At 43.6% G+C, this 25,298-nt stretch overlaps 2 protein-coding genes across 8 annotated transcripts in view; both read left to right on the plus strand.

Moving 5' to 3' along the window:
- pkn1b (protein kinase N1b) overlaps positions 1-2,419 on the plus strand; it is a 16,287-nt gene extending 13,868 nt beyond the window's left edge. For both annotated transcript variants that reach the window (XM_057345229.1, XM_057345228.1), the window contains 6 exons: positions 400-462; positions 564-640; positions 760-902; positions 1,413-1,520; positions 1,600-1,680; positions 1,756-2,419. In XM_057345229.1, the coding sequence (XP_057201212.1) occupies positions 400-462; positions 564-640; positions 760-902; positions 1,413-1,520; positions 1,600-1,680; positions 1,756-1,959 (676 nt within the window). In that variant the 3' untranslated portion in view covers positions 1,960-2,419. The remainder of the gene's footprint in view (positions 1-399; positions 463-563; positions 641-759; positions 903-1,412; positions 1,521-1,599; positions 1,681-1,755) is intronic.
- A 1,366-nt stretch (positions 2,420-3,785) lies between these two features.
- engl (endoglin, like) lies at positions 3,786-24,155 on the plus strand. Of its 6 annotated transcripts, none has more exons than XR_008963782.1 (19): positions 3,786-5,469; positions 6,492-6,715; positions 7,130-7,192; positions 7,535-7,695; positions 7,770-7,907; positions 7,979-8,153; positions 8,224-8,392; positions 15,525-15,669; positions 16,064-16,253; positions 16,386-16,525; positions 16,633-16,782; positions 16,992-17,057; positions 17,755-17,952; positions 18,901-19,431; positions 19,795-19,864; positions 19,989-20,042; positions 20,159-20,251; positions 20,871-23,658; positions 23,995-24,155. XR_008963782.1 is itself a non-coding variant. In XM_057345233.1 (19 exons), exons 3-18 carry the CDS (start codon positions 7,138-7,140, stop codon positions 20,960-20,962), a joined length of 2,430 nt encoding a protein of 809 aa, XP_057201216.1. In that variant the 5' UTR covers positions 3,787-5,469; positions 6,492-6,715; positions 7,130-7,137; the 3' UTR covers positions 20,963-20,991; positions 23,995-24,155. The 6 variants fall into 6 exon arrangements, 2 of the variants coding, with proteins under 2 accessions (XP_057201216.1, XP_057201218.1); XM_057345233.1 differs by having other exon boundaries at positions 3,787-5,469; positions 20,156-20,251; positions 20,871-20,991; XR_008963781.1 differs by having other exon boundaries at positions 3,788-5,469; positions 20,156-20,251.
- Positions 24,156-25,298: the final 1,143 nt, after the last annotated feature.

Consider the following 25,298-nt stretch of genomic DNA (forward strand, 5'->3'; position numbering starts at 1 on the left):
ACACACATAACCCATGACGCAACAATCAACCAATCCGGTGGTAAAACATCACAGTGTAGATGTTGAATGTCAGAAATGGTGCAGCTGTAACGTGTCAGAGGAGAACTGATCCTCCCGGCTGAGTCTGGTTTTTCTTGATGTTTTCACTCCATTTGTTCATCTTTGGAGTTTTGGTTGCCACTGTCGTCGTGTTGGCTTGCTCACCGGGAGACTGCTGATATTATTTTAGCTCAGAAGTTCATCAACATTGCTTTATTAGAATGCTCCTGCTCTTTCTATTACACCGCGTACTGTACTGTACCTCTTTCTGTTTTTCTTAAATTCCCGAAAAGCTGCCACAGTGTAGAAAGCGCTACACGAATAAAATTGAATTGAATTGTGTGTTGTGTTGTGTTGCAGGTTTTATGCTGCGTGTGTAGTTTTGGGGCTTCAGTTTCTTCATGATAATATGATTGTGTACAGGTAAGCACACACACAAACTGAACAAGAAACACACACATTGCCACAATACAAAACATTGAGCACACATGAGTGTATGATGTGTCTCTGCTGGTGTGTGTCAGAGATCTGAAGCTTGACAATCTGCTGCTGGACACTGAAGGTTATGTGAAGATCGCAGACTTTGGTCTCTGTAAAGAGGGTGAGACATCACACATCACATCACGTGACAATCATCAAAACATTTCAACCCGACTGATCAAACCCACATAGTATTCTAAAGACATCAGTTATGATCTTTCTTCAACTCTCTGTGTGTAGGAATGGGTTTTGGGGACAGGACCAGCACTTTCTGTGGTACTCCAGAGTTTCTTGCTCCAGAGGTTTTGACGGACACGTCTTACACCAGAGCTGTGGACTGGTGGGGTTTTGGTGTGCTCATATACGAGATGCTAGTTGGAGAGGTGTGTAAGCGTTAGCGTGTGTGTTTGGTGTGGGTAAGTCCTGTGCTCCGGGGACCAAATGTCTCCAAAAAGATCCGTTACAAGTCATTACTGTTTGTCTAAGGAAAGTCACGATTTTTGTGAACCAAAATTTCACCAAAATCCTAACAAGTGTTTGGCAAAGAAACGACCGAGAAATGACAAACTCATACAGTTGAGTTGTTACAGTATTATTTCCACCTGATCTGGCCAATGACAGTGACTTTCATTTGTTGAAACTATGAAACATGCAACTATTACCACATTTTTACATCTCCATGACGAAGTCTCACCAAATACATATTCATAATATAGATAAACTGTAGACTGTAGAGTCGATTCACAGAATCTGACTGCATCATTCATAAAGCTTTGCATCGTTTCCACGGTTACAGACTTCGCTCTGATTGGGTGAATCTCTCTTTTAAAAAGTTTGAGAAACCCTCGGCTAGATACATATGAATCACATGACGTGTGTGTCTGTGTGTTTAGTCACCGTTTCCGGGTGATGATGAGGAGGAAGTGTTTGACAGTATTGTCAACGATGAAGTACGGTACCCAAGATTCCTCTCCACCGACGCCATCGGCATCATGAGACGGGTGAGGTCCCGCCTCTCTCTCCACAGCTGCTCTGTGATTGAATGTGTTCCTTGATTGACAGGTTGCTCTTGTTTTCTAGCTGCTGAGACGTAATCCTGAGAGACGTCTGGGCTCCAGTGAGAGAGACGCAGAGGATATAAAGAAACAGCCGTTCTTCAGAGTATGAACAACTTCTCTCTGTCGTGTTCACCTAGTTTTCTCTGTGTGTGTGTGACGTCTCTTTCTCTTTCTGTAGAACATGGACTTTGAGGCTCTGCTTCAGGGGAAAGTTCCTCCTCCGTTCGTCCCGGCCTTGACGGATAAAGAGGACGTCAGTAACTTTGATGCCGAGTTCACCAATGAAGCCCCCGCCCTGACCCCGCCCCGTGAGAGCCGCAGCCTCTCGCGCAAAGACCAGGATTTCTTCAGAGACTTCGACTACGTCTCAGACCTCTGTTAGGACACACAGGCGCTCTTCACTTTGAAGCTGATAAGCGTGAGAGACCCCGGCTCTGCTGTTGGTCTCAGAGGAACAGGGCTGCCGATGATGGACGTCTGTTTTAGGTGGAATAAACGCTTCCACGTCCCATAGGTGCGACAGGAGATGTTCAGGGTAAAGACTTCATGACGGGGACTATAGAGGCTCAATTCAATAATCCAGATAATGTGATGCTTTGTGGAGTATGCTGACGAACAGTTTCTTTGTTTAAGTGTTTACCAATGGACCGCTCGGATTCAACATTACCCAGAACTTCAGTTTCATGATACTGACCCCAGCAATTGTCTCTGTCTTTCTCATCCGTCTTCTGTTTTAATCTACAGTCTCCAGAGACGATTCAGTGCTGTAATACACACGTGTAACCACACAGAGGCATCAGAGAGCTGTAAATGCAGAAATAAAGTGTGAAGGGGTTTATTCACATGTATGTAACTCCTTCATTCACTGGAATGGTGTTGTTGTTTGTTCTGGGGGATCTGTGTTATCTCACAACTGACTTACGCTTCTAACTTTCTCGCTGACAACCAAATAACAACGTAAAAACAACCTAGTGACAGTTTTGCCAAATATGAAGATTCTTTCGTCATTTCATTATCCTCATGTCATGTCAAACCTGTATGACTTTCTTTCTTTCCTCTGTGGAACACAAAAGGAGAGATTTTGAAGAATGGTGGTGGTAGTGGTGGTTCTTCTATTAAATGTCCTGTGTGTAGTTTTTTGGAGGATCTGTTGACAGAAATGCAATATAATATACATACAGTAACTATGTGTTCAGAGGTGTATAAGGGCCTTGAATGTTTTTATTACCTTAGAATGAGTTATTTCTATCTACGGGTCCCTTACATGGAATTCACCATGTTTCTACAGTAGCCCTAAACAGATGAACTGCTCGATGTATAAATAAGTTATCTCCTTCGGAAAAGAAGCGAATACATGATGACATATTAGTGCTGTGTCAGCCACCGTTGTGCTTCGAAAGGGAGGGGGAGTGGTAGAGTGAGCCATTGGTTGCAATTCGCAACCTCACCACTAGATGCCGCTACAAACTACACATTGCGCCTTTAAGATCAGATCAGGTTAGAATGTCTCCATTTGACTGGTGTTTGACCAACACAATCTCAGCAATTTGTAACTACATATGTATTTGTGTGATGCATGGTTTTGCGTGTTTTATTTGCTGTTTTCACACGGTTAGGCGTCAATAAGTTTTGAGGTGAGGCTTTTTCTAATAAACGTACTACTATTTGTTCGATTCACACTTGTAAAAATAGATACACATTTCTGTGACATCAGGTTGGATTCAACATGCTAAAATACTAAATTATCAACGCAAGCAACCGTACCCGTGCAGGTAACTAATGACATGTCAAATCCGCTGAGACTAAATCTTGAGTGCTAAGAAGAGCATTAAAGGGATAGTTCACCCAAAAATCACTCACTCTCTAGTTGTTCCAAACCTACAGAAATTTCTTTGTTTGGTTAAATACCAATGATATTTGGAAGAATGCTTGTAACCAAGGTTATTTTAACTTTGAAAACTTTCCTGTTCATTGAAATAAAATAAAATATTGACCTACATTGTTTTGGAAAAACATAAGTCGAGGTAAAATTGAAATATTGCCTCAAAAATAAACTGAAGTAAGTTTAAAGCTGTAAAATTATAATAATAAACAAAAACTAAAATAAAAATGAATTAATCTTAAATAGCAACATTAAAAATAAACCAATAAATTATAAAATGACAAAAGCATATAACAAAATTGTTAAAACTTTAACTAAAATTAACACAAAAAAATATAAAAATAAAAGCTCATTTAAAATATTAATAAAACTAAAACCAAAATTATAATGACTCCGCTTGTAACCAAACAGTTCTTGGACCTAATGGACTACAATAGTAGACAAAAAATGACAATGGTAGTCAAAAGTGCCCCAGAACTGTTTGCTTTTCTTACATTCTTAAAAATATCTTCTTTCGTGTTCAACAGAAAAGTTTAAGTTATAAAGTATTTTTTCCTACTATGGGGTCTAAGATCTGTTTGGTTTCAAGAAGTCTTCCAAATATCTTTCTCTGTGTTCATAAGAACAAAGAAACTTATACAGATTTGGAACAACTGGAAGGTGAGTAAATGATGACAGAATTTTCATTTTTGGGTGAAGTGTCCCTTTAATGCATGAACCATTTCAATCCCATTAAACTGCATCCAGAGCAGTAATGTCCCTACATAAACGAGACATTGTTTTCTCTCCTGTAGATGAGAGTGCTGTATGTACTGTAGGAGAAAGAAAAACATCACATCAACATGATGGTGTCTTTAATTTAACACCCTGCTGAAGTCAGCTTGACATCAGCTCCTGTTTCGCTTTCAGCGAGGTTAAACTGATGACAGAAACACAAGGAGAGCTGTTTCACATAATCTCTCATCATTGCCCTGAGTTCAGAAGAAGATGTATCTATGGTGATGAGGAATACAGGGTCATGACGTCCCTAAATCAAGCTCCCATCTTCTACACTGTCGGTCAGGAACATAACAGGAAAAACAAAACTAAGTTTTTAAGTGATAGATTCTGTCATCATTTATTCCCCTCGAGTGTTTGTAAATCTGTGTCTTTCTTCCGTGGAACACAAAAGAAGATATTTTGAGAAATGTCTCATGGTTTTGTGTTCATACAATGGAAGTCGGAGTTCAGTGTTGTTTGATTATCGACATTCTTCAAAATATCTTCTTTTCTGTTCTGAAGACACGACACGAGAATGAACAAATGAAGAAAGAATACTCAAATTTGTCTGTTCTACCACTTTAAATGTTGCTGGATGGATAGAGTTTGAAACATGCGTCCTAATGAATGAGCTACAACTTTTCGACGACCATTCGCCCTGAGAGCAGATAAACAGGCAAGCGTTTCAAGCCATCTCAACATCCATCTACTGTATCCACTTGATGCTTTTGCTGGTAGTTTATGACGAACCAATAGAGAGAGGACGCTCAGCTCTGCAGAAGATGAATGTTTCAAATCATCTCGCTCCGGACGACTCAAAGCATGTCATAAGTGAACATCATCAGTCTGAGCATTGGGCTGCGTTAAAAACATCTCTCAATCACAGCTGCTCCTGGACTTCATTCATGTGTTCACTCTGCACTCAGACTCACTCAAAGAGAAAAATAATCTTCTTTAATTGAAGATTAAGCATTTCACTCTTTGTTCAGGCCAATGGTGATACGTCTGAGCGGTCCCTGAGGTGATAGCAATGCATTTCAGGTTGCAACAGGGATAAACGGCTGAAAATGAACATGAAACTTAAAAAACATATTGTAATGTAAATTTCATATAAATGTACAAAACCTCAACTCAGGCCTGTGATTTTTTCCTCAGATCAGTTTGTTTGGCGCTTGTTAGGTTTTATCTGTTTGTTTGTGTCTCTTTAGCAGTGGTTCAATCTTCAGGCCGGAGCTGACTGTGCCTCTCAAGGTAAAGAACACACTCATGTCTATCTCATTTGCACATAAGTGACCATTCTTTTATAGATGTTTACACTCCTTCTTCATCTTGATATATCTGTCTGTCTGTCTGCTTTCTTTCTCCTCGGTGTCTGTACTGATTCTCTACATTCCCACATTGTTGACTTTACAGAAGGAACTCGAGATAAAAGACTGACATTTAATCGTACGATAACAAATCATTATTAATAAATCACTGTTTTCTGTCTTTGTTATAATCTTTAAGTAAAACAGTAATTCAGTTAGGCTATATTCCCAGTGTTATTTTGCAGTTTTACGTAGTTTTGCATGTATGCTGTAGTGGTGCATATGTTAAAATCTTGAAATTTTGATCCAAACCACAGTTTGCTGTGCACATTAAAGGTTTGTAATGGAGGGTATGGTTGGTTTTTGATTCAGTTGTCATGGAGATATATGGACATTATTTTGGGATTCTGTTCAGTGCTAAAAGCAAATTGTTTAGCAAAAGTTTACCTCATCCCAACCCCACCTGATCTTCTCTGAAACGAATGCAACCGAACATGTCACTATGACCAAAAAACTGAACAACCATGAACAGTGATTTATTTTAAAACGTTACGATTTCTGTTCAGCAGCAAGAATGAAGAAAGGGTTTAGATGGAGGGCATTTTAATATGGATTACCATGAAGTTATTAATAATAAAAAACAACAAAACTACACCGGTTAATAGGACGTGATATTTTGAAGTTTATGACGAATTATCTTAAATACAGAAATCGATTTGCTTCATCATATGTAATGCGGTCAATTAGGACGGAGGTACCGTTTCAGTAAAAACGCTAGAATTAGTCACATGTACCCAGTAAAGATCAGATGGGGATTTGATCCTTTAATGCTTTACATAAAAGCTTCATGGGCGCTGTGGAAAGTGCCAAATATCAACAGAACACCACTTTACCACGAAACTATGCGGGTTTCTGTCGTTTTTACCTGTTTTTAGACGCTCACATCTCAGTTTATTTCTCCCTCAGCGGAGCGTGCGCGAGCTCCCCTCCCGCCTCCGGCACGCGCGCCTGTCTCTGCACAGCGCGACCCCGCCTCCTCTATCAACAGCTACTATAACTGACCCGAACTTCTCGCCCGATCAGAAGACTCGAATCGACCGATGTGAACTCATCCCGTGCTGTCAGATCACCCCTGATGAGAGTCTGAGGGTCTCGGGTGAGCAGGTGCACGAGTGTCCAAATCTTGCCAGGTGAGCTGTGACAGAGATTTTCTTTAAAGTACATTTTTGTTGTTCTGTAACAGCAGTAGAGGTTGGCAATACAACGATTTTTGTATTATGTTGTCTAAACATTTTCGCATAAAAACTATATTGTAAATGATGTAGCCTACATCAGTTGTGTCTTTGTGAAGTTTGTTTGTGTCTTATATGTGACCATCCTGTGTAAAATGCAGATAAGAAAAATACTGTATATTTACACAAAATAACTTAATGTTTGGCAAATATTCAAAGTATGTCAAAGTGAGATGCGTTCATGAGATGGAGAATTTTCAACACGTGATTGTCAAAATATTAAAATGAAGTTATCAGCACTTTCTGGGGAAACGAGCCTTGACTTTTTTTCCATTGGACCGTTTGTAATTTCTTTCCATTAATGTTGTGAAGGTACAGGGATGATGAAGCCATGGACTCTCTTCTGCCTTCTGCTGGCGAGAATTGGAAATGCAGGTACTTGAAGGATGATTTATTATTACAAAAGTATAAAAAAAAATTCCCAACAGGGTTTTTATGCAGTCTCACGTTTTCATTAAACTAATGTCATTTTTGGGTGTAATAAATTAAGTAACTAATTTCTGTAAGTTTGGAATTACTTTACAATTTTAAGTAGTTTATTGCAGGTACTTACGATGTAATCGCATTACACACAGCATTTTAACAGTTCTGTTTAAAATAATATTAAATTGCAAAATTAAATGTAATGGTTAGAGTTTGCATTTAAAACGATTTATAAATGTGTTAGAATTTAAAAACAAGTTGGACTATTTAATTCATAAATTGTGTGCGTGTCAGTGTCCAGCAGTGAGCTGCAGTGCTCGGTGTGGCCAGTGGGGGCGCTGCATCCGGTACAGGCTCAGCTCCAGCGCTTGGAAGCAGGGATTGGCTGTGCTGCCAGGGAGGGCGGAGCTATAGAGACCCATGTGATTTCAGCGGCCAAATCCTCAAACACACAGGTACAGGAAGTCTGTGTTTGTGAACTTCCTGTCAGTCTGCACACATCAGACTCAGGTGTTCTGTTTCCTGTCAGGTGACTGTGCTGCTGAGATCGTTGAACCTCTCTCGTCCAGTAAACCGGCCGGTGATTCTGGTGCTGAGTTCCCAGAATGCCGTGCGTTGGGTGGTAGAAAGTGAAGGGCTGCAACACAACATTAATCTGCTGATACAGGTGTGTTCACATGTACACTGAGAGCGGCTTCAAGTTATGTGAGATATAAATCACGCATCTGTGTTCATCAGGTGTCTCAGAACTCCAGTGTGGTGTCTGTGAGCATGTCCATGCGTGTGGTGCGGGTGCCGTTTCTACCTCGACGTCCTGAAGTCCTGCTGCGTTGGGTTCTTCAGCGGCACACCTCCATCTCTTCTCTCACACACATCATACACGCCAACCGTGTTTCTCTGAGTCTGGGAGAGGGTGAGAAACACACACCATTAAATGAGATTTAACTCAGACCTTTCATTCATGTGTTCATTGGCTCCCACAGATCCCAGCATGCCGAGCGAGTGTCGTCTGCAGCCTCGCTCCATGTCTGAGAATTATCAGGCGTCTGAGTTTCAGGAGCAGGAGGTGCACGGCTGCACGTCATCCAGTGAAGCTGCAGACACAGAGGTTCATATCATCAGACTGTGGTCCTCCGGCTCCTCTCTGTGTGGGTGAGTGAGTGATCGAGGGAGCGATCGAGTGAGTGAGTGATCGAGTGATCGAGCGATCGAGTGAGTGAGTGATCGAGTGAGCGATCGAGTGAGTGAGTGATCGAGTGAGTGATCGAGCGATCGAGTGAGTGAGGGATCGAGTGATCGAGTGAGTGAGTGATCGAGCGATCGAGTGAGTGAGTGATCGAGGGAGCGATCGAGTGAGTGAGTGATTGAGCGATCGATTGAGTGATCGAGAGATCGATTGAGTGATCGAGCGATCGATCGAGTGATCGAGCGATCGAGTGATCAAGTGAGTGAGTGATCGAGCGATTGAGTGAGTGATCAAGCAATCGAGTGATCGAGTGAGTGAGTGATCGAAGGAGCGATCGAGCAAACGAGTGAGTGAGTGATCAAGCAATCGAGTGATCGAGTGAGTGAGTGATCGAGTGAGTGATCGAGCGATCGAGTGAGTGAGGGATCGAGTGATCGAGTGAGTGAGTGATCGAGCGATCGAGTGAGTGAGTGATCGAGGGAGCGATCGAGTGAGTGAGTGATTGAGCGATCGATTGAGTGATCGAGAGATCGATTGAGTGATCGAGCGATCGATCGAGTGATCGAGCGATCGAGTGATCAAGTGAGTGAGTGATCGAGCGATTGAGTGAGTGATCAAGCAATCGAGTCGATCGAGTGAGTGAGTGATTTGAGTGAGCGATCGAGTGAAGAGCTGAGCGAGTGATCAAGCAGCTAAGTGATCGAGCGATCGTGTGAGTGAGGGATCGAGTGATCGAGTGAGTGAGTGATCGAGCGATCGAGTGAGTGAGTGATCGAGGGAGCGATCGAGTGAGTGAGTGATTGAGCGATCGATTGAGTGATCGAGAGATCGATTGAGTGATCGAGCGATCGATCGAGTGATCGAGCGATCGAGTGATCAAGTGAGTGAGTGATCGAGCGATTGAGTGAGTGATCAAGCAATCGAGTGATCGAGTGAGTGAGTGATCGAAGGAGCGATCGAGCAAACGAGTGAGTGAGTGATCGAGAGGAGCGATCAAGTGAGTGAGTGATCGAGTGATCGAGCGATCGAGTGAGTGAGTGATCGAGTGAGCGATCGAGTGAGTGAGTGATCGAGTGAGTGATCGAGCGATCGAGTGAGTGAGGGATCGAGTGATCGAGTGAGTGAGTGATCGAGCGATCGAGTGAGTGAGTGATCGAGGGAGCGATCGAGTGAGTGAGTGATTGAGCGATCGATTGAGTGATCGAGAGATCGATTGAGTGATCGAGCGATCGATCGAGCGAACGAGCGATCGAGCAAGTAGTGAGTGAAGTGAGCTATTGAGCGATTGAGTGAGTGATCGAGTGAGCGATCCGAGTGAGTGAGTTGATCGAGAGGGAGCGATCGCGCAAACGTGTGATCGAGTGAGTGAGGGATCGAGTGATTGAGTGAGTGAGTGATCGAGCGATCGAGTGAGTGAGTGATCGAGGGAGCGATCGAGTGAGTGAGTGATTGAGCGATCGATTGAGTGATCGAGAGATCGATTGAGTGATCGAGCGATCGATCGAGTGATCGAGCGATCGAGTGATCAAGTGAGTGAGTGATCGAGCGATTGAGTGAGTGATCAAGCAATCGAGTGATCGAGTGAGTGAGTGATCCGAGGGAGCGATCGACATGGTGAGTGGAGTGATCAAGTCAATTGAGCGATCGTAGTGAAAGTGAGTGATCGAGTGAGCGATCGAGTGAGTGAGTGATCGAGTGAGTGATCGAGCGATCGAGTGAGTGAGGGATCGAGTGATCGAGTGAGTGAGTGATCGAGCGATCGAGTGAGTGAGTGATCGAAGGAGCGATCGAGCAATAGAGTGAGTGATTGAAGGAGCGAGGATGCCGCAAGAGAGAGATCGATTGCAGCGATAACAGGTGAAGGAGTGATCGAGATGAGTGATCAAAGCGAGTGAATCGAGCGATGGAGCGAGTGATCGAGTGAGTGAGTGATCGAGCGATTGAGTGAGTGAGTGATCCGCTTCGAGTGATCGAGCGAGTGAGTGAGTGAGATGAAGCAAGCAAGTGATGCGAAGAGATCGATGAGTGATCGAGCGATCGATCGAGTGATCGAGCGATCGAGTGATCAAGTGGAGTGAGGAATTGAGCGATTGAGTGAGTGATCGAGAGATCGAGCGATCGAGTGAAGTGAGTGATCGACCGAGCGAAATCGAGCGAGTGCGAGTGAGTGATCATCGAGCGATTGAGTGAGTGAGTGGATCGAGTGATCGAGTGAGTGAGTGATCGAGCGATCGAGTGAGTGAGTGATCGAGGGAGCGATCGAGTGAGTGAGTGATTGAGCGATCGATTGAGTGATCGAGAGATCGATTGAGTGATCGAGCGATCGATCGAGTGATCGAGCGATCGAGTGATCAAGTGAGTGAGTGATCGAGCGATTGAGTGAGTGATCAAGCAATCGAGTGATCGAGTGAGTGAGTGATCGAAGGAGCGATCGAGCAAACGAGTGAGTGAGTGATCAAGCAATCGAGTGATCGAGTGAGTGAGTGATCAAATGAGTGCTCGAGTAAGTGATGGAGTGAGTGATCGGGTGATTGAGTGAGTGAGTGATCGAGGGAGCGATCGAGTGAGTGAGTGATCGAGTGATCGAGCGATCGAGTGAGTGAGTGATCGAGTGAGCGATCGAGTGAGTGAGTGATCGAGTGAGTGATCGAGCGATCGAGTGAGTGAGGGATCGAGTGATCGAGTGAGTGAGTGATCGAGCGATCGAGTGAGTGAGTGATCGAGGGAGCGATCGAGTGAGTGAGTGATTGAGCGATCGATTGAGTGATCGAGAGATCGATTGAGTGATCGAGCGATCGATCGAGTGATCGAGCGATCGAGTGATCAAGTGAGTGAGTGATCGAGCGATTGAGTGAGTGATCAAGCAATCGAGTGATCGAGTGAGTGAGTGATCGAAGGAGCGATCGAGCAAACGAGTGAGTGAGTGATCAAGCAATCGAGTGATCGAGTGAGTGAGTGATCGAGTGATTGAGTGCGAATAGCAAGGATGAGTACAAGGACACTCGAGTGATGGAGCAATGAAGTGGATGGAGTGTGAGACTGTGAGATGGAGTGACGCGCGAGTTGATCAGTGAGTGAGTGAATCGAGTAATGCTGAGTAGGTCAATCGAATGGTGTAGTGAGTGAGTGAGTTGAGGGAGATCGAGTAGCGAGTGATGAGTGAGGTCGAGTGAGTGAAGGAGCGATCGAGTGAAAAGTGCCAGTGAGTGAGAGTGAGGTCGAGATGAAGTGAGGTCGGCAGATGAGTGATGAGGTGTGGTGACGTCAAGGTAAGTCGAGACTGTTGAGTGAGTGAGTTTGATCGAATCGAGTGATTAGAGTAGAGTGAGTGATCGAGGAGCTGAGAGTGAGTTAGCTTGAACAGTCAACGAGTAGATTGATGTAGATCGATGATAAGTAATCGAGTGATCGAGTGAAGCTAGTGATTCGATAGCGCGGAATGATGGTGATGATACAGCAATCGTTACAAGTGTAGTGAGTCCGGGTAGCGGATGTTGACGTGAGTGATAAGCAATCGAGTGATCGTGAGTGAGTGACGGGCTCAGTGTGAGTGCGAAAGGAGGCGATTCAGTTAGTGGGCATAACGATGTGAGTGAATGATGAGCTGGTGACAGAAGAGTGATGAGGTTGAGATCAGGACTCGGACGTGAGTGGATGATCGCAATCTGGAAGGTCGAGTGAGTGAGTGTCGAAGTCGAGTCGAGATCGAATTACGAGGCATGGCAGTGAGTGATGCGAATGGGTCGAAGCGAGTGATTGAGCGCTCAGCGGGTGAGGTGATGAGGCATGAGCGGGTGTCGAAGGAGCGTGAGCTAGAGTGAGAGTGAGCGAGGGGCGATCGAGTGAGTGAGGTCGAGTATCGAGATCGAGTGATGGTGACGAGTGAGGATCGAGTGATAGACGAGTGACGAGTCGAGTGAGTGAGGGTCGATGCGAGGGTGAGTTCGACATCGAGTGAGTGAGTGATCGGGGCATGAGTGGAGTTTGCGATCGATTGAGTGATCGAGAGATCGATTGAGTGATCGAGCGATCGATCGAGTGATCGAGCGATCGAGTGATCAAGTGAGTGAGTGATCGAGCGATTGAGTGAGTGATCGAGATGAGCGATCAAGTGAGTGAGTGATCGAGGAGCGAACGGAGTCAAACGAAGTGAGTGAGTGATCAGAGTCGAGTGATCGAGTGAGTGAGTGATCGAGTGAGTGATCGAGCGATCGAGTGAGTGAGGGATCGAGTGATCGAGTGAGTGAGTGATCGAGCGATCGAGTGAGTGAGTGATCGAGGGAGCGATCGAGTGAGTGAGTGATTGAGCGATCGATTGAGTGATCGAGAGATCGATTGAGTGATCGAGCGATCGATCGAGTGATCGAGCGATCAGTAAGCGATCAAGTGAGTGAGTGATCGGTAATCCGAGTCGATTGAGTGAGTGATCAAGTGAGTGATCGAGTGGAGTGGTGAGTGCTCGAAGGAGCGATCGATTGAGCGAGTGAACGAGCAGGGAGCGAGGTGATCGAGACAATCGAGTGATCGAGCGATAGCGTGAGTGAGTGATCGAGGGAGCGATCGAGTGAGTGAGTGATTGAGCGATCGATTGAGTGATCGAGAGATCGATTGAGTGATCGAGCGATCGATCGAGTGATCGAGCGATCGAGTGATCAAGTGAGTGAGTGATCGAGCGATTGAGTGAGTGATCAAGCAATCGAGTGATCGAGTGAGTGAGTGATCGAAGGAGCGATCGAGCAAACGAGTGAGTGAGTGATCAAGCAATCGAGTGATCGAGTGAGTGAGTGATCGAGGGAGCGATCGAGTGAGTGAGTGATCGAGTGATCGAGCGATCGAGTGAGTGAGTGATCGAGTGAGCGATCGAGTGAGTGAGTGATCGAGTGAGTGATCGAGCGATCGAGTGAGTGAGGGATCGAGTGATCGAGTGAGTGAGTGATCGAGCGATCGAGTGAGTGAGTGATCGAGGGAGCGATCGAGTGAGTGAGTGATTGAGCGATCGATTGAGTGATCGAGAGATCGATTGAGTGATCGAGCGATCGATCGAGTGATCGAGCGATCGAGTGATCAAGTGAGTGAGTGATCGAGCGATTGAGTGAGTGATCAAGCAATCGAGTGATCGAGTGAGTGAGTGATCGAAGGAGCGATCGAGCAAACGAGTGAGTGAGTGATCAAGCAATCGAGTGATCGAGTGAGTGAGTGATCGAGTGGAGCGATTCGAGTGGTGAGTGATCATGCATCGGCGGATCGAGTGAGTGAGTGATATGAGTGAGCGATCGAGCGTCGAGTGAGATGAGTCGAGTGAGTGATTCGAGGATCGAGTCGAGTGAGGAGAATCGAGTGATCGAGTGAGTGAGTGATCGAGGCGGAGTCGAGTGGCTCGAGTGATCGGTAGTGTGAGCAGATCGAAGTGAGGAGTGATAGTGAGGCGATGATTCAGAGGATCGAGATGAATGATTGAGGTGATCGAGGAGTGATGCGGAGGGTGAGTATCGAGCATGAGTGATCAGTGAGTGAGTGATGAGCATTGAGTCGAGGTGATATGCAATCGAGTGAGTGAGTGAGTGATACAATGAGATGCTGCAAACGAGTGAGTGGAGTGATCGAGTCGAGGCTGATTGAGTGAGTGAGTGATCATGAGGATCGAGTGATAGTGATCGAGTGAGTGAGTGAGGATCGAGTGAGTGAGGTGAGTGAGTCGAGTGAGTGAGTGATCGAGCGATCGAGTGAGTGAGTGATCGAGGGAGCGATCGAGTGAGTGAGTGATTGAGCGATCGATTGAGTGATCGAGAGATCGATTGAGTGATCGAGCGATCGATCGAGTGATCGAGCGATCGAGTGATCAAGTGAGTGAGTGATCGAGCGATTGAGTGAGTGATCAAGCAATCGAGTGATCGAGTGAGTGAGTGATCGAAGGAGCGATCGAGCAAACGAGTGAGTGAGTGATCAAGCAATCGAGTGATCGAGTGAGTGAGTGATCGAGGGAGCGATCGAGTGAGTGAGTGATCGAGTGATCGAGCGATCGAGTGAGTGAGTGATCGAGTGAGCGATCGAGTGAGTGAGCGATCGAGTGAGTGATCGAGCGATCAAGCAACTGATGTGATCGAGTGGGTGATTGACTGAGTCATGAGAGTGATCGAGTGAGTGAGTGATCGAATGAGTGATCGAGGAGATTGAGCGATCGATTGAGGGATCCGGACGAGTCGATAGAGTGACTAAGCGATCCGAAGGGTGATCGAGTGATCGAGTGATCAAGAGGGTGAGTGATCGAGTGATGTGAAAGGAGTGATCAATAGAGTGATCGAGAGATCCATTGAGTGATCGAGCGATCAATCGAGCGAGTCGATATAGAGTGAGCGGATTAATGGAGTGATTCGAGCGTTAGAGTGAGTGATCAAGCAATCGAGTGATCGAGTGAGTGAGTGATCGAAGGAGCGATCGAGCGAGTGAGTGATCGAAGGAGCGATCGAGCAATAGAGTGATCGAGTGAGTGAGTGATCGAAGGAGCGATCGAGTAATCGAGTGATCGAGCGCGATTGAGTGATCGAGCAATCGAGTGATCGAGTAAGCGAGCGAGCGATCGAGGGAGTGAGTGATCGAAGGAGTGATCGAGCAATAGAGTGATCGAGTGAGTGAGTGATCGAAGGAGCGATCGAGTAATCGAGTGATCGAGCAATCGAGTGATTGAGTAAGCGAGCGAGCGATCGAGTGAGTGATCGAGGGAGTGAGCGATTGAGTGAGCGATCGAGTGAGCGATCAAGTGAGTAAACAGTCGAGTGAGTAAGCGATCAAGTGAGTGAGTAAATGAGTGAGCGCGTGATCAAATTAGCGAGCGATCGAGTGTGTGAGGGAGTGTGTAAATGATTGATCGAGTGAGTGATTGAGCGAGCGATCGAGTGTGTGAGTAAGCGAGTGAGTGAGCGATTGAGCGAGCGATCGAGTGTGTGGATGAGTAAGCGAGTGAGTGAGCGATTGAGCGAGCGATCGAGTGTGTGGATGAGTAAGCGAGTGAGTGAGTGATCAAACGAGTGAGTGATTGAGTGAACAATGAGACATTTAAAACACAAGTAACCTTCGTCTGTCTGTGTGTGTTTCTGTCAGCTCTGTGCAGGTGAAGGTGTCTGTCTCTCTGCTGCCTCCAGTGTCTCATTCAGGACATCACAGAGTTGTTCTCATCCTCAGCAGTGCTGCTTCAGTCAACTGGGCTTTAGTGGCTCCAGAGGTCAAAGGTCACATCAGGGTCTATGTAAGACTATACTCAGCATTTGGAATTGTGTATTAAATTAAACGTGTACTAGTTGAAATACATATGTTATTATGAAATGAAATTAACATAAATGTTTTTGTCTTTTTAATCTCTATCAAAGTGTAATGACTTGCTCCTCCTCTGAAACGGTGTTGCTCTTCAGCGGACAGACATCATGTTATTTTCCCCTCTAAACATCTGTCAGAAAGACACAATCAAATCTCTATGAATGCAATGAAGCCCCGCCCCTCGGCTCTGGTTAAATGTCATGTCTGACTCTGAAATAATCCAGTTTCAGTTTTTCACTATCAGTGATGACTAAAGATCCCTCTTCTTCTCTCAATCATATGTGTTTCTCCAGCTAATGTGCTTCTCAAAACCCTGTTTTTTGTAGTCGTCCAGCAGTGTAAGTCTGTACTCTGAAGGTCCTGACCTCACCATGAGCAGCACTGTGACCTCTGACCTCCTCAACACCCCTGACCTCTTAGAATGGGCCAGTCAGAAAAACCTTTCTGAAGTGACCTCATATACGGAGGCTGACCTGGCCAATCGCTTTATCATCAAGTTAAAAGGAAACGGACGAGGTGAGTCAACTGTATGTGTGGAGTGACTGACAGATGCTGTGTAGAGTTGTGTTGTGTTGACAGATGCTGGTGCTGATGTGTATGTGTGTTGTGTAGAGTTGTGTGTGATGACAGTGTGTGTTGTGTTGACAGATGCTGGTGCTGATGTGAGTGGTTCAGAGAGCTGGAGGTTTTTTCAGGATGATGTAACTGTAGAGAGAATCAGAGAGGCGGTCAGCTGTCAGTGTGAGGATGAGGCTCTTACTGTTACCGTGGATACACACACGCTACAGGTGACACACACACACACACACATCCATTCATACTGTAGCAAGTCTTGATGTTGAGATATTACCGAGATGTTTTTCTTTGTTTTGGTATTGAACATACACACACACAGCCGATGTCTGTGATGAGCGTGAGTCTGCGTGACCGCCGCTGTAGGGCGGAGTTTAACGGGACTCACTTCCTGTTAGATTTTCCTCTCATTTCCTGTGGCACTGAGGGAGAGATGGATGGGGTGAATGGAAGAGTGCGTTACACAAACACGGTGAGACACACATATCATTATTGTAAGATAATATTACCTTCTGTTTTTAATATCAGAGTTTGTAGGATATCATCATGTGTGTGTGTGTGTGTGTGTGTGTGTGTGTGTGTGTGTGTGCGTGTGTGTGTGTGTGCGAACCACTGACAGCTTCACAGTACAACAGTCATGTGTGTCCTCTTATCTAACCAATGATGTCTTTTATCTTTAAGGTGTTTCTATGGAAACCATCGGAGATGTACAACGAGACTGTTGAGATGAATCCAGTGGGTGTTCAGGTGAGTGTGGATGTGTTTCAAACCCTCGTTCAGTTGTCTACATAGACAAACTGTCACGTGTCACACGGATAAAACACACATGATGTACACAGATGAGTTGCAGTGCATTCTGGGAGGTTGGCCTTTCCATGATGGCCACATGCGGTGCTGCCTTAAAATGTATGGAGCGATTTTAGTCTCATTAATTATTCACGCGTAAAACAAGATACACACATGCGTAAACAGTTTCACATGAACAAAACCTAATTTACGTGCACAAAGTATAAATATACATTTACAAAAAGCAATTCACGTGCGTAAAACAAAACTATTTTCTCATAAAGTACATTTCGCAAACATACGACTGTGCGCAAATATTTCGAAAGTTTAAAATGCACACGTTTATCGTGTTATGTGAATGTGCAAATCGTCACTCACGTGTGAATCGCCTTTGATGTGTGTGTGTGTTTTTTGAGACTCTCCTGGCAGCGTAACCCCTCCCATGTGGGTTGTTGTACTCTTTAGCCAATCAGATTCAACCTTACCATTCAACCAATCATAATCGTGGAGAGCGCGATCTTGTTGTCTGTATCTTGGCGTGAATAATTAATGAGACTAAAATCGCTCCATAAAAATGTGTCTAAAGTGAACCATCGTCTGAAACTCACCTTCATTTTTGTGTGTTTTGAGGGTTCTATGCTTGTTTCTCTTGACTCAGATCAGCTGTGAAGCTCTTCTGTCGAGTCCTGCGAGTCCAGTGGATGTGACTCCGGAGGAGGCGCTGCGGTACCGCCCCGAGCTCCAGAGGTCGCACACGCCGCCGCTGATGTTCATGGAGCTGTTTGTATCTGAGGCGTATGAGAGGAGATCTGTGGGTCCGTGTGTCCTCACAGCACACGAGCGTCTCTACGTTCAGGTCATTATTATCCTCCCGTCATCTGTCAGATTCGGCTGTTTGTTGTGCGGCGCCTCAGCGAGGTCACAGCTCATGATAACAGCTGCTGAAAGAGAGAGAGAGAGAGAGAGAGAGAGAGAGAGAGAGAGACTTACTGAAGCTGAAGAGATTTCATACCAAGAACATCCTGAGACTTCAGTTACAAAAAACACACAACTGAGTTTAACAGCTGTCTGTTTCTGTATCTGCCTGTCTGTCTTTCCATCTCTCTGTTATCTGTCTGTTTTTCAGTTTGTCTGCCTCTCTGTCTGTCTCTTATTCTCATCATCTGTCTGTCTTCCGTTCTGTCTAACTGTCTGTTTGTATCTGTCTGTCTGGCAGTGTGTGTGTGTGTGTGTGTGTGTCACGGGCGCCTGCAGGATGTTATCTGAGGGCATGCACAGAACTACACCCACCCACTAAGCACTCACACACACAAACACTTAAGAAATGGCACACAAAATGATGAATAAAAGTTTAACTTGGCTTACCTATTTGAAGCTTACGCTCCTCCTCCCGGTTGCATAGAATTGTTTTAAAGGGGTCATAAAGGCGTCAATACGCGAATTCGTGTTTGGTGTGTTATAAGTTGCTCATGCATGTATTAGACATGTAAAATTGCACAGATTAAAGTGTGGGAAGAAAAGATGCGTTCTATGTAAAAGAGTAAGAGTTCATTAGCGCCCTCTCATGGTACGCACAGTGCATACAGCTGCAAGTGCCCCTTGTGGGTGTCTGTCTATATTGGTTTGTATCCGTTTGTTTTTCTTTCTGTCTGTCGCTCTATGTCTATCTGTCTGCCTGTATGTGTGTGTGTGTGTCTCACTTTCTGTCTGTCTGTCAATCTGTCTGTATCTCTTTCTGTCTCTCTGTCTCTCTCTGAATCTCCATTTACATCTGAACCCAATGTAAATTCTGTCTGTCTGTCAGATCTCAGTGGTGTCTGGTGCTGGAGAGGCTGTGGAGCTTCAGTCGTGTTGGGTTTCGCCTCTATCAGACCCGCATGCTCATAGCGACTGGTACATCATCAGACACTCCTGCCCACACGACCCGTCTCTCACACTGACAGACAGACAGACGCCTCACAGACACCACACAAGAGGACGAGCTGAAGAAGAGAGACGTGAACCAGGGAATGAAGACAACACAACACAGAACGATGACAGCAATGAGAGACGTCTGCTGTCGCACTGGAGAGTGAGACGGTTTATAGACGTGAGGAGACCTGAAGAACGCAGGAGACGGACGAGAGAAACGAGGGAGAGTGAAGGAGAAAATACACACACGCTGCGTTTCAGTTTCATCCTCAGGCCTGTGTTTAATAACTCCATTCAGTTTCTGCACTGCAGTGTGCGTCTGTGTGTGTCAGGAGAACAAACACACGAAGAGTCCTCGACAAACAGAGACTGTGATCATGGGCCCCGGATACCTGCTCTCACACACACACCTGCATCACAACAGGTACACACACACACACACACACACACACACACACACACACACACACACACACACACACACACACACACACACACACTCCTGCATCACAACAGGTACACAAACACACACACACACACACACACACTCCTGCATCACAACAGGTACACAAACACACACACACACACACACACATCACAACAGGTACACAAACACACACACTCCTGCATCACAGTTGAGTTCAGACTCATCTGAAACAAATAATTGTACTTAAATGTGGTTGAATGGCTAAATATTTGGTTGAACTATCCTTTAAAAACTTGCTGATGGCATCAAATGAAAATTGTTTAGTTTTTACACAAACACCAGATTCTCTCTCTCTCTCAGTGTGAGCACAGAAATCTCTCTCGGCCTGTGTTAGTCACATCTCCTGTGGAGTTTTTGGCTCCTCCTGCTGGTTTGTGAAGCTTTTTTTCATAATTCCATAACACCTATTACTTCAGTGTTTAACAAGTACACAGTTGTGCGGGTTTAACTTGTGTTTGTTTGTGTTTGTTTGTGTGTGTGTGTGTGTGTGTCAGGTAAACGTTCTCAGAAGCCAGCTGAGATGTCGAGACAGACTCCCTCACAGAACGGTTTGTGTTATTCTGTGTTATTAGTCATTCATATTTTTTTGTGGATGATCTGGGCTTTGTTTAATAATAATATATTGTGTTATTAATGTTGTTCTTGCTGTGGTTGTGTTCAGAAGCAGACACGGGTGCAGTGCTGACGGTTGTGTTTATTGGGTTTGTGATGGGTTTGGGTCTGATGGGGGCGCTCTGGTGTATCTACACTCACACTGGTACAAACACACACATACACTCCAAAAACATTGACATTTAACTCACTGTTTTACTGACTTATATACACACAACACAAAACTCACAGATGAGATCTCTTTCTCAATTATTTCTCCTAGACATTAATGAGATTAAACTGAGAGCAAATGGAAACTTTTGCATACTGTAAGTCTCATGTGCGTGTTTCTCCTGAGACAAAAAGAGTCAGAAATCTCACAAATATGTCTGTCATTAGAGTTTGAGAAGAGATGTCAGCAATGTGTCAAACTGAGCTCAGATTTGTCTCGTCTGCGATCAAAAGTCAATCTTATTGAAGATCTCAATATGAGCTCAAACATTTCTCATCAAATTTACTCAAATCCAGATGATCTGACCTCTACAATCTACATTCATTTACACCTCCACACTCTTCATGGGTAAGCGATTTTAAGAGAAACATCTGAGGCTAAGTTGATACTTAAATGAAACACAATTGAGATCTCCATCAAAACTCCTGAGCCACAAAAGAGAAACATTGAGCAAAAACATTTGCATAGCATTATGGTGTGTGAATGGCACACTTCATCTTTATTAGTAATGTTTTTTTATCAGAATAAGTCTTTGAGAACTTTTCTCCCATAGTAACCTGCATCACTGCTGTTGTTGGTTGCCAGGGAGACGCAGAGAAATGCCACAGGAAGACGGTTGCCTATAGACCATCGAACCGAATGTGACCCTCAGAAACCTGACATCACCGCTGGAGGTGAAATAAACACACAATGTCATTTGTGTGTCGGCATGAATCAACAACAAACAATGAGACAATGTGTGTTTTACGTGTGTAGTTTTATTCACTGTTAATGTAACGACAGAAATAATCTTAGTGTCTGATTGATTTGTATATATGAGTTTGCCATTGACAGAGTTGGGTAGATTATTTATGATTACAGATTACATGACAAAATTCGTAGTTAGTAATGTAATCTCTTACATGACACTTTTTGGTAACGTAATCGGACTACTTTTGGATTACATTTAGATTACTTTCGACTTAAATCTCATTTGATGTTACATATATTGAAGCAGGGTAATTTTATACTATTTTGACAGATACAACGGACAAAACACTACATTTACATTTACATTCACATTTACATTTATGCATTTGGAAGACGCTTGTATCCAAAGCGACCTGCATTGCATTATGCTATACATTTTACACTAACACTCATATAACTTGTTGTCAGTGTTTACTGATAGTTTTCCCATGACTTTCCTTAGGCATGAAAGGTTGTCTATTAGGGGTGTGACAAGATCTCGTTCCACAAGATCTAGCAAGATTAAAATGTGAAAGATTTCTTGTCAAGGTCTTGAGATATCAGCATGATGGAGTTTGATTGTATGACACGAGAAAGGAGGATTGATTCTAAATTTTAATGTCCCTTCTCCAGGGACGGATTATGACTTCAAAGGGCCCCGGGGCCAGTTACCTCCAAAGGCCCCTTCCCACAATTTTTCAGCTCTTTCCTTAGCTGCGCATTCACAGTTATAGAAAGTGAAAGTTAAGATGATCATGAATATTAAAACCGTTCTCGCTCTGCATCAGATGCCTGCGCTATGCTAAAAATAATCTGTACAGGGTTTATAGAAGTCTAATATTAGATACACAGTGAAAAATCAAGAATGGACCAAATTAAGGCGTATGAAGCACACGTCTTTAATTAACTGTCAAATATACACGTATTTAATGCATCACATAAATAAAAAATGATTTCTCAGCATAAAATGCCCCTGTGACACATGTCTGTAAACATCAAATCATCAAGCAAAAGATTAAGAAAATGCAATTTAAATATGCAGTAATTTAGTTAATAAGATAAATTTAATTTAAAAGCATATGTTGCCATGATTTGTTGACCATTTCATATTTTACAGGGTATCCACAGAGGCCTTATAGTCTATGGGACCCATATATTAAACTTGGATAAACATTTGTTTTCATTGTTGTTGGGTTCTCTGTACCAAACTGGATGGCACAACCTTGAAGCCCAGGGCCCCATCCGGCTCATGGTAGTCAAGGGCCCCTGGGCACTGGCCCCTTGGCCCGGGTCAGTAATCCATCCCTGCCTTTAGAGAGTAGGAAACATGGAACTCGTCTGATGTTTCAGATGCGCCTAATGCAGTTTGAACTGTAGATCATAATGTTGTAAACAACTTTCAGTTTCTTGCACAGTTCGCTAAATAAGACGGGGTGTCCAAAGTCGGTCCTGGAGGGCCGGTGTCCTGCAGAGTTTAGCTCCAACTTGGCTCAACACACTTGTCTGGGAGTTTCAAGTCTGCCTAGTTAGTAAGATCTTGATTAACTTGTTCAGGTGTGTTTGATTAGGATTGAAGCGCAATTCTGCAGGACACCGGCCCTCCAGGACTGACCCCCTATATCGTCATGAGGCATAGTTTTATGTGGCCTGTATCTGTATTTTGAACTTGAGAAACATGGAACCTGTGGACTTGCATTTTATGAATGACCATGCATGGACCACAGCCAACTCCTCTACAGACATGTCCACATGATAATCCAACGAAATCTTGGCTAAAACATTTGAAGTTTTTTGCATGCAGTATTTATGGTATTTCTTTCTTAATTCCTGCTTACTGGAACCTAGTAAACATGATTGAACAGAACTTGAATTAAATGGAAAGTTTAAATGGAAAACTGACCCCCTCATAGTGGATTTATTGATTGATAGATATAGTTTACTTTATATAATTCTTCTGTAATCATTGCAGAGGAAACTTTTAATAAACTGCAAAACTTGTATAATCAGCTTCTGCTTTAAGTGTTCAAATGCTTTAAATAAGTGACCTGTCCAAGACATTTAAGGCTCAGTTTTAGGCCCTTGCACACACAGCTGTTTGTTTGCAGTGCACTGGAGATGTTAATTTTTTGTTTTTAAACGGCAATTTGTGTTTTAAATAAATACATAAAACAGGAATTTATGTAAGTTATAAGTTACTTTTATAAAAATGTCCTAGTCAAAACATTACTGGTGTGCATCCTGAGAGGAAACAGTGGCACTGACATATTTTAAGATGTTATTTACAGTTAAGACAGCTCAAACATTCATTTTAGTCTGGGAATACATAAATGAACAACCACGATCTTGTGTTTTGTGTCTGTACACAGTTAAGTTGGAGGAGATCATACTGAAAGTGTGTTTAAATGATGGGATGGATTTTTTTCTTATGAGCTTTACATCACCGTGGTCAACTTATTTTGGCTTATATTGAGTGCGCGTGTATTATGATTATTACGGCAATATCAAGTCAACGGAAGAGTTCGCGGCACTATCACGGTGTTTATGGTAATATCAGCAATGAGAAGCTACTAGCTAGGCTAACAAAAGCGGACGTTTTCCCGGCATTGTTTGAGGTAATATCAGAACAAAATGTCATGTTATTTTAACTGTTAGGGTTTAGATTGAATCATGGTCTTATGTTTTTCAGTTATATCTATCTTTAGAGACCTCTTCAAGCCATCTGTAGATGTGATTTATAATGACGAGGTTATTCGCTAAAGGTAGCCAAATTTGTCCTACTGTTTAGTCTATTTTAGTTTAGTTTAGTTGAAAGTCAGTTCTTCTTAAACGGAAAACTCAGACCCTGCGGCCCAATTTGCATATTTATCTGTCCTAATTCATCCGTTTTGTTCAAATATTTTGTTAAAAGTTGTTAATGTGAAAATGAATTTATTTGTTTTTTTTGGAAGGTCTGTTCCATCATACCACACAGTGATGTTCAGTGAAGCCATGAATGAAGTTGAGGAGAAACATCAGTGTCAGAAACCTCAGAATCTTGTAAAGCTGGAAATGTCTTCTAGTAGTTTGCAGAAGAACAAGATTTTCTCTCCAAAAAGAAAACAAAGAACTGAAGCAGGCGAGCCTTTCACTTGTTCTCAGTGTGGAAAGAGTTTCAAACACAAATGTCATCTTCAGAGACACATGAGAACTCACACTGAAGAGCGACAGTACGAGTGTTCTCAGTGTGGAAAGAGTTTCAGACAGAAATCAACTCTAGAGGAGCACATGATAATTCACACTGGAGAGCGTCCATACTCTTGTCCTCAGTGTGGAAAGAGTTTCAAACACAAAGCAACACTAGAGGGGCACATGAGAATTCATACTGAAGAACGACCATACACATGTCCTCAGTGTGGGAAGAGTTTCAGACAGAAATCAACGCTTAAGGAGCACATGAGAATTCACACTGAAGAACGACCATACACATGTCCTCAGTGTGGAAAGAGTTTCAAACATAAATCAACGCTTGCTGACCACGTGAGAACTCACACTGGAGAGCGACCGTACGCTTGTCCTCAGTGTGAGAAGAGTTTCAGCCGCAAATCAAATCTTGAGGAGCACATTAGAATTCACAGTGAAGAGCGCCCATATACTTGTCCTCAGTGTGAAAAGAGTTTTAAACAGAGATCAAATCTTGAGGAGCACATTAGAATTCACACTGGAGAGCGTCCATTCGTGTGTCCTCAGTGTGGAAAGAGTTTCAGACAGAAATCAGCGCTTGAGAAGCACATTAGAAGTCACACTGGAGAGCGTCCATACACATGTACTCAGTGTGGAAGGAAGAGTTTCAGACTGAAATCAGATTTTGAGGTCCACATGAGAATTCACACTGGGGAGCGTCTATGAACATGTCTTCAGTGTTGAAAGAGTTTCAACATAAATTGTAGATTTGCTGTTAATTTACTCAAGATGTTTTTTGCTGTGGTATCAAGACCAGTAAAAATGTGTACAATTCCAAAGACAGAAATGAGGTTATTGTTTTGAATTAAAATCACAATAATGTCTCTAAAAAGCTTTGCCCAGACTTTGTATTTATATTTGTTTGATAATATATGTTGATATACATTATCTCACACCCCTCACATTTTTGTAAATATTTTATTATATCTTTTCATGTGACAACACTGAAGAAATGACACTTTGCTACAATGTAAAGTAGTGAGTGTACAGCTTGTATAACAGTGTCAATTTGCTGTCCCCTCAAAATAACTCA

The sequence above is a fragment of the Triplophysa rosa genome, linkage group LG11 (genome assembly GCF_024868665.1).
Source record: "Triplophysa rosa linkage group LG11, Trosa_1v2, whole genome shotgun sequence".
NCBI classification, from domain to species: domain Eukaryota; kingdom Metazoa; phylum Chordata; class Actinopteri; order Cypriniformes; family Nemacheilidae; genus Triplophysa; species Triplophysa rosa.

Excerpts from the sequence above, each read along its gene's own strand:
- engl (XM_057345233.1), top strand. The coding sequence starts at position 7,138 with ATGATGAAGCCATGGACTCTCTTCTGCCTTCTGCTGGCGAGAATTGGA. Across the intron at positions 16,783-16,991 it reads GAGTGCGTTACACAAACACG|GTGTTTCTATGGAAACCATC; the intron begins GTGAGACACACA and ends TTTATCTTTAAG. Across the intron at positions 19,865-19,988 it reads GTTTTTGGCTCCTCCTGCTG|GTAAACGTTCTCAGAAGCCA; the intron begins GTTTGTGAAGCT and ends TGTGTGTGTCAG.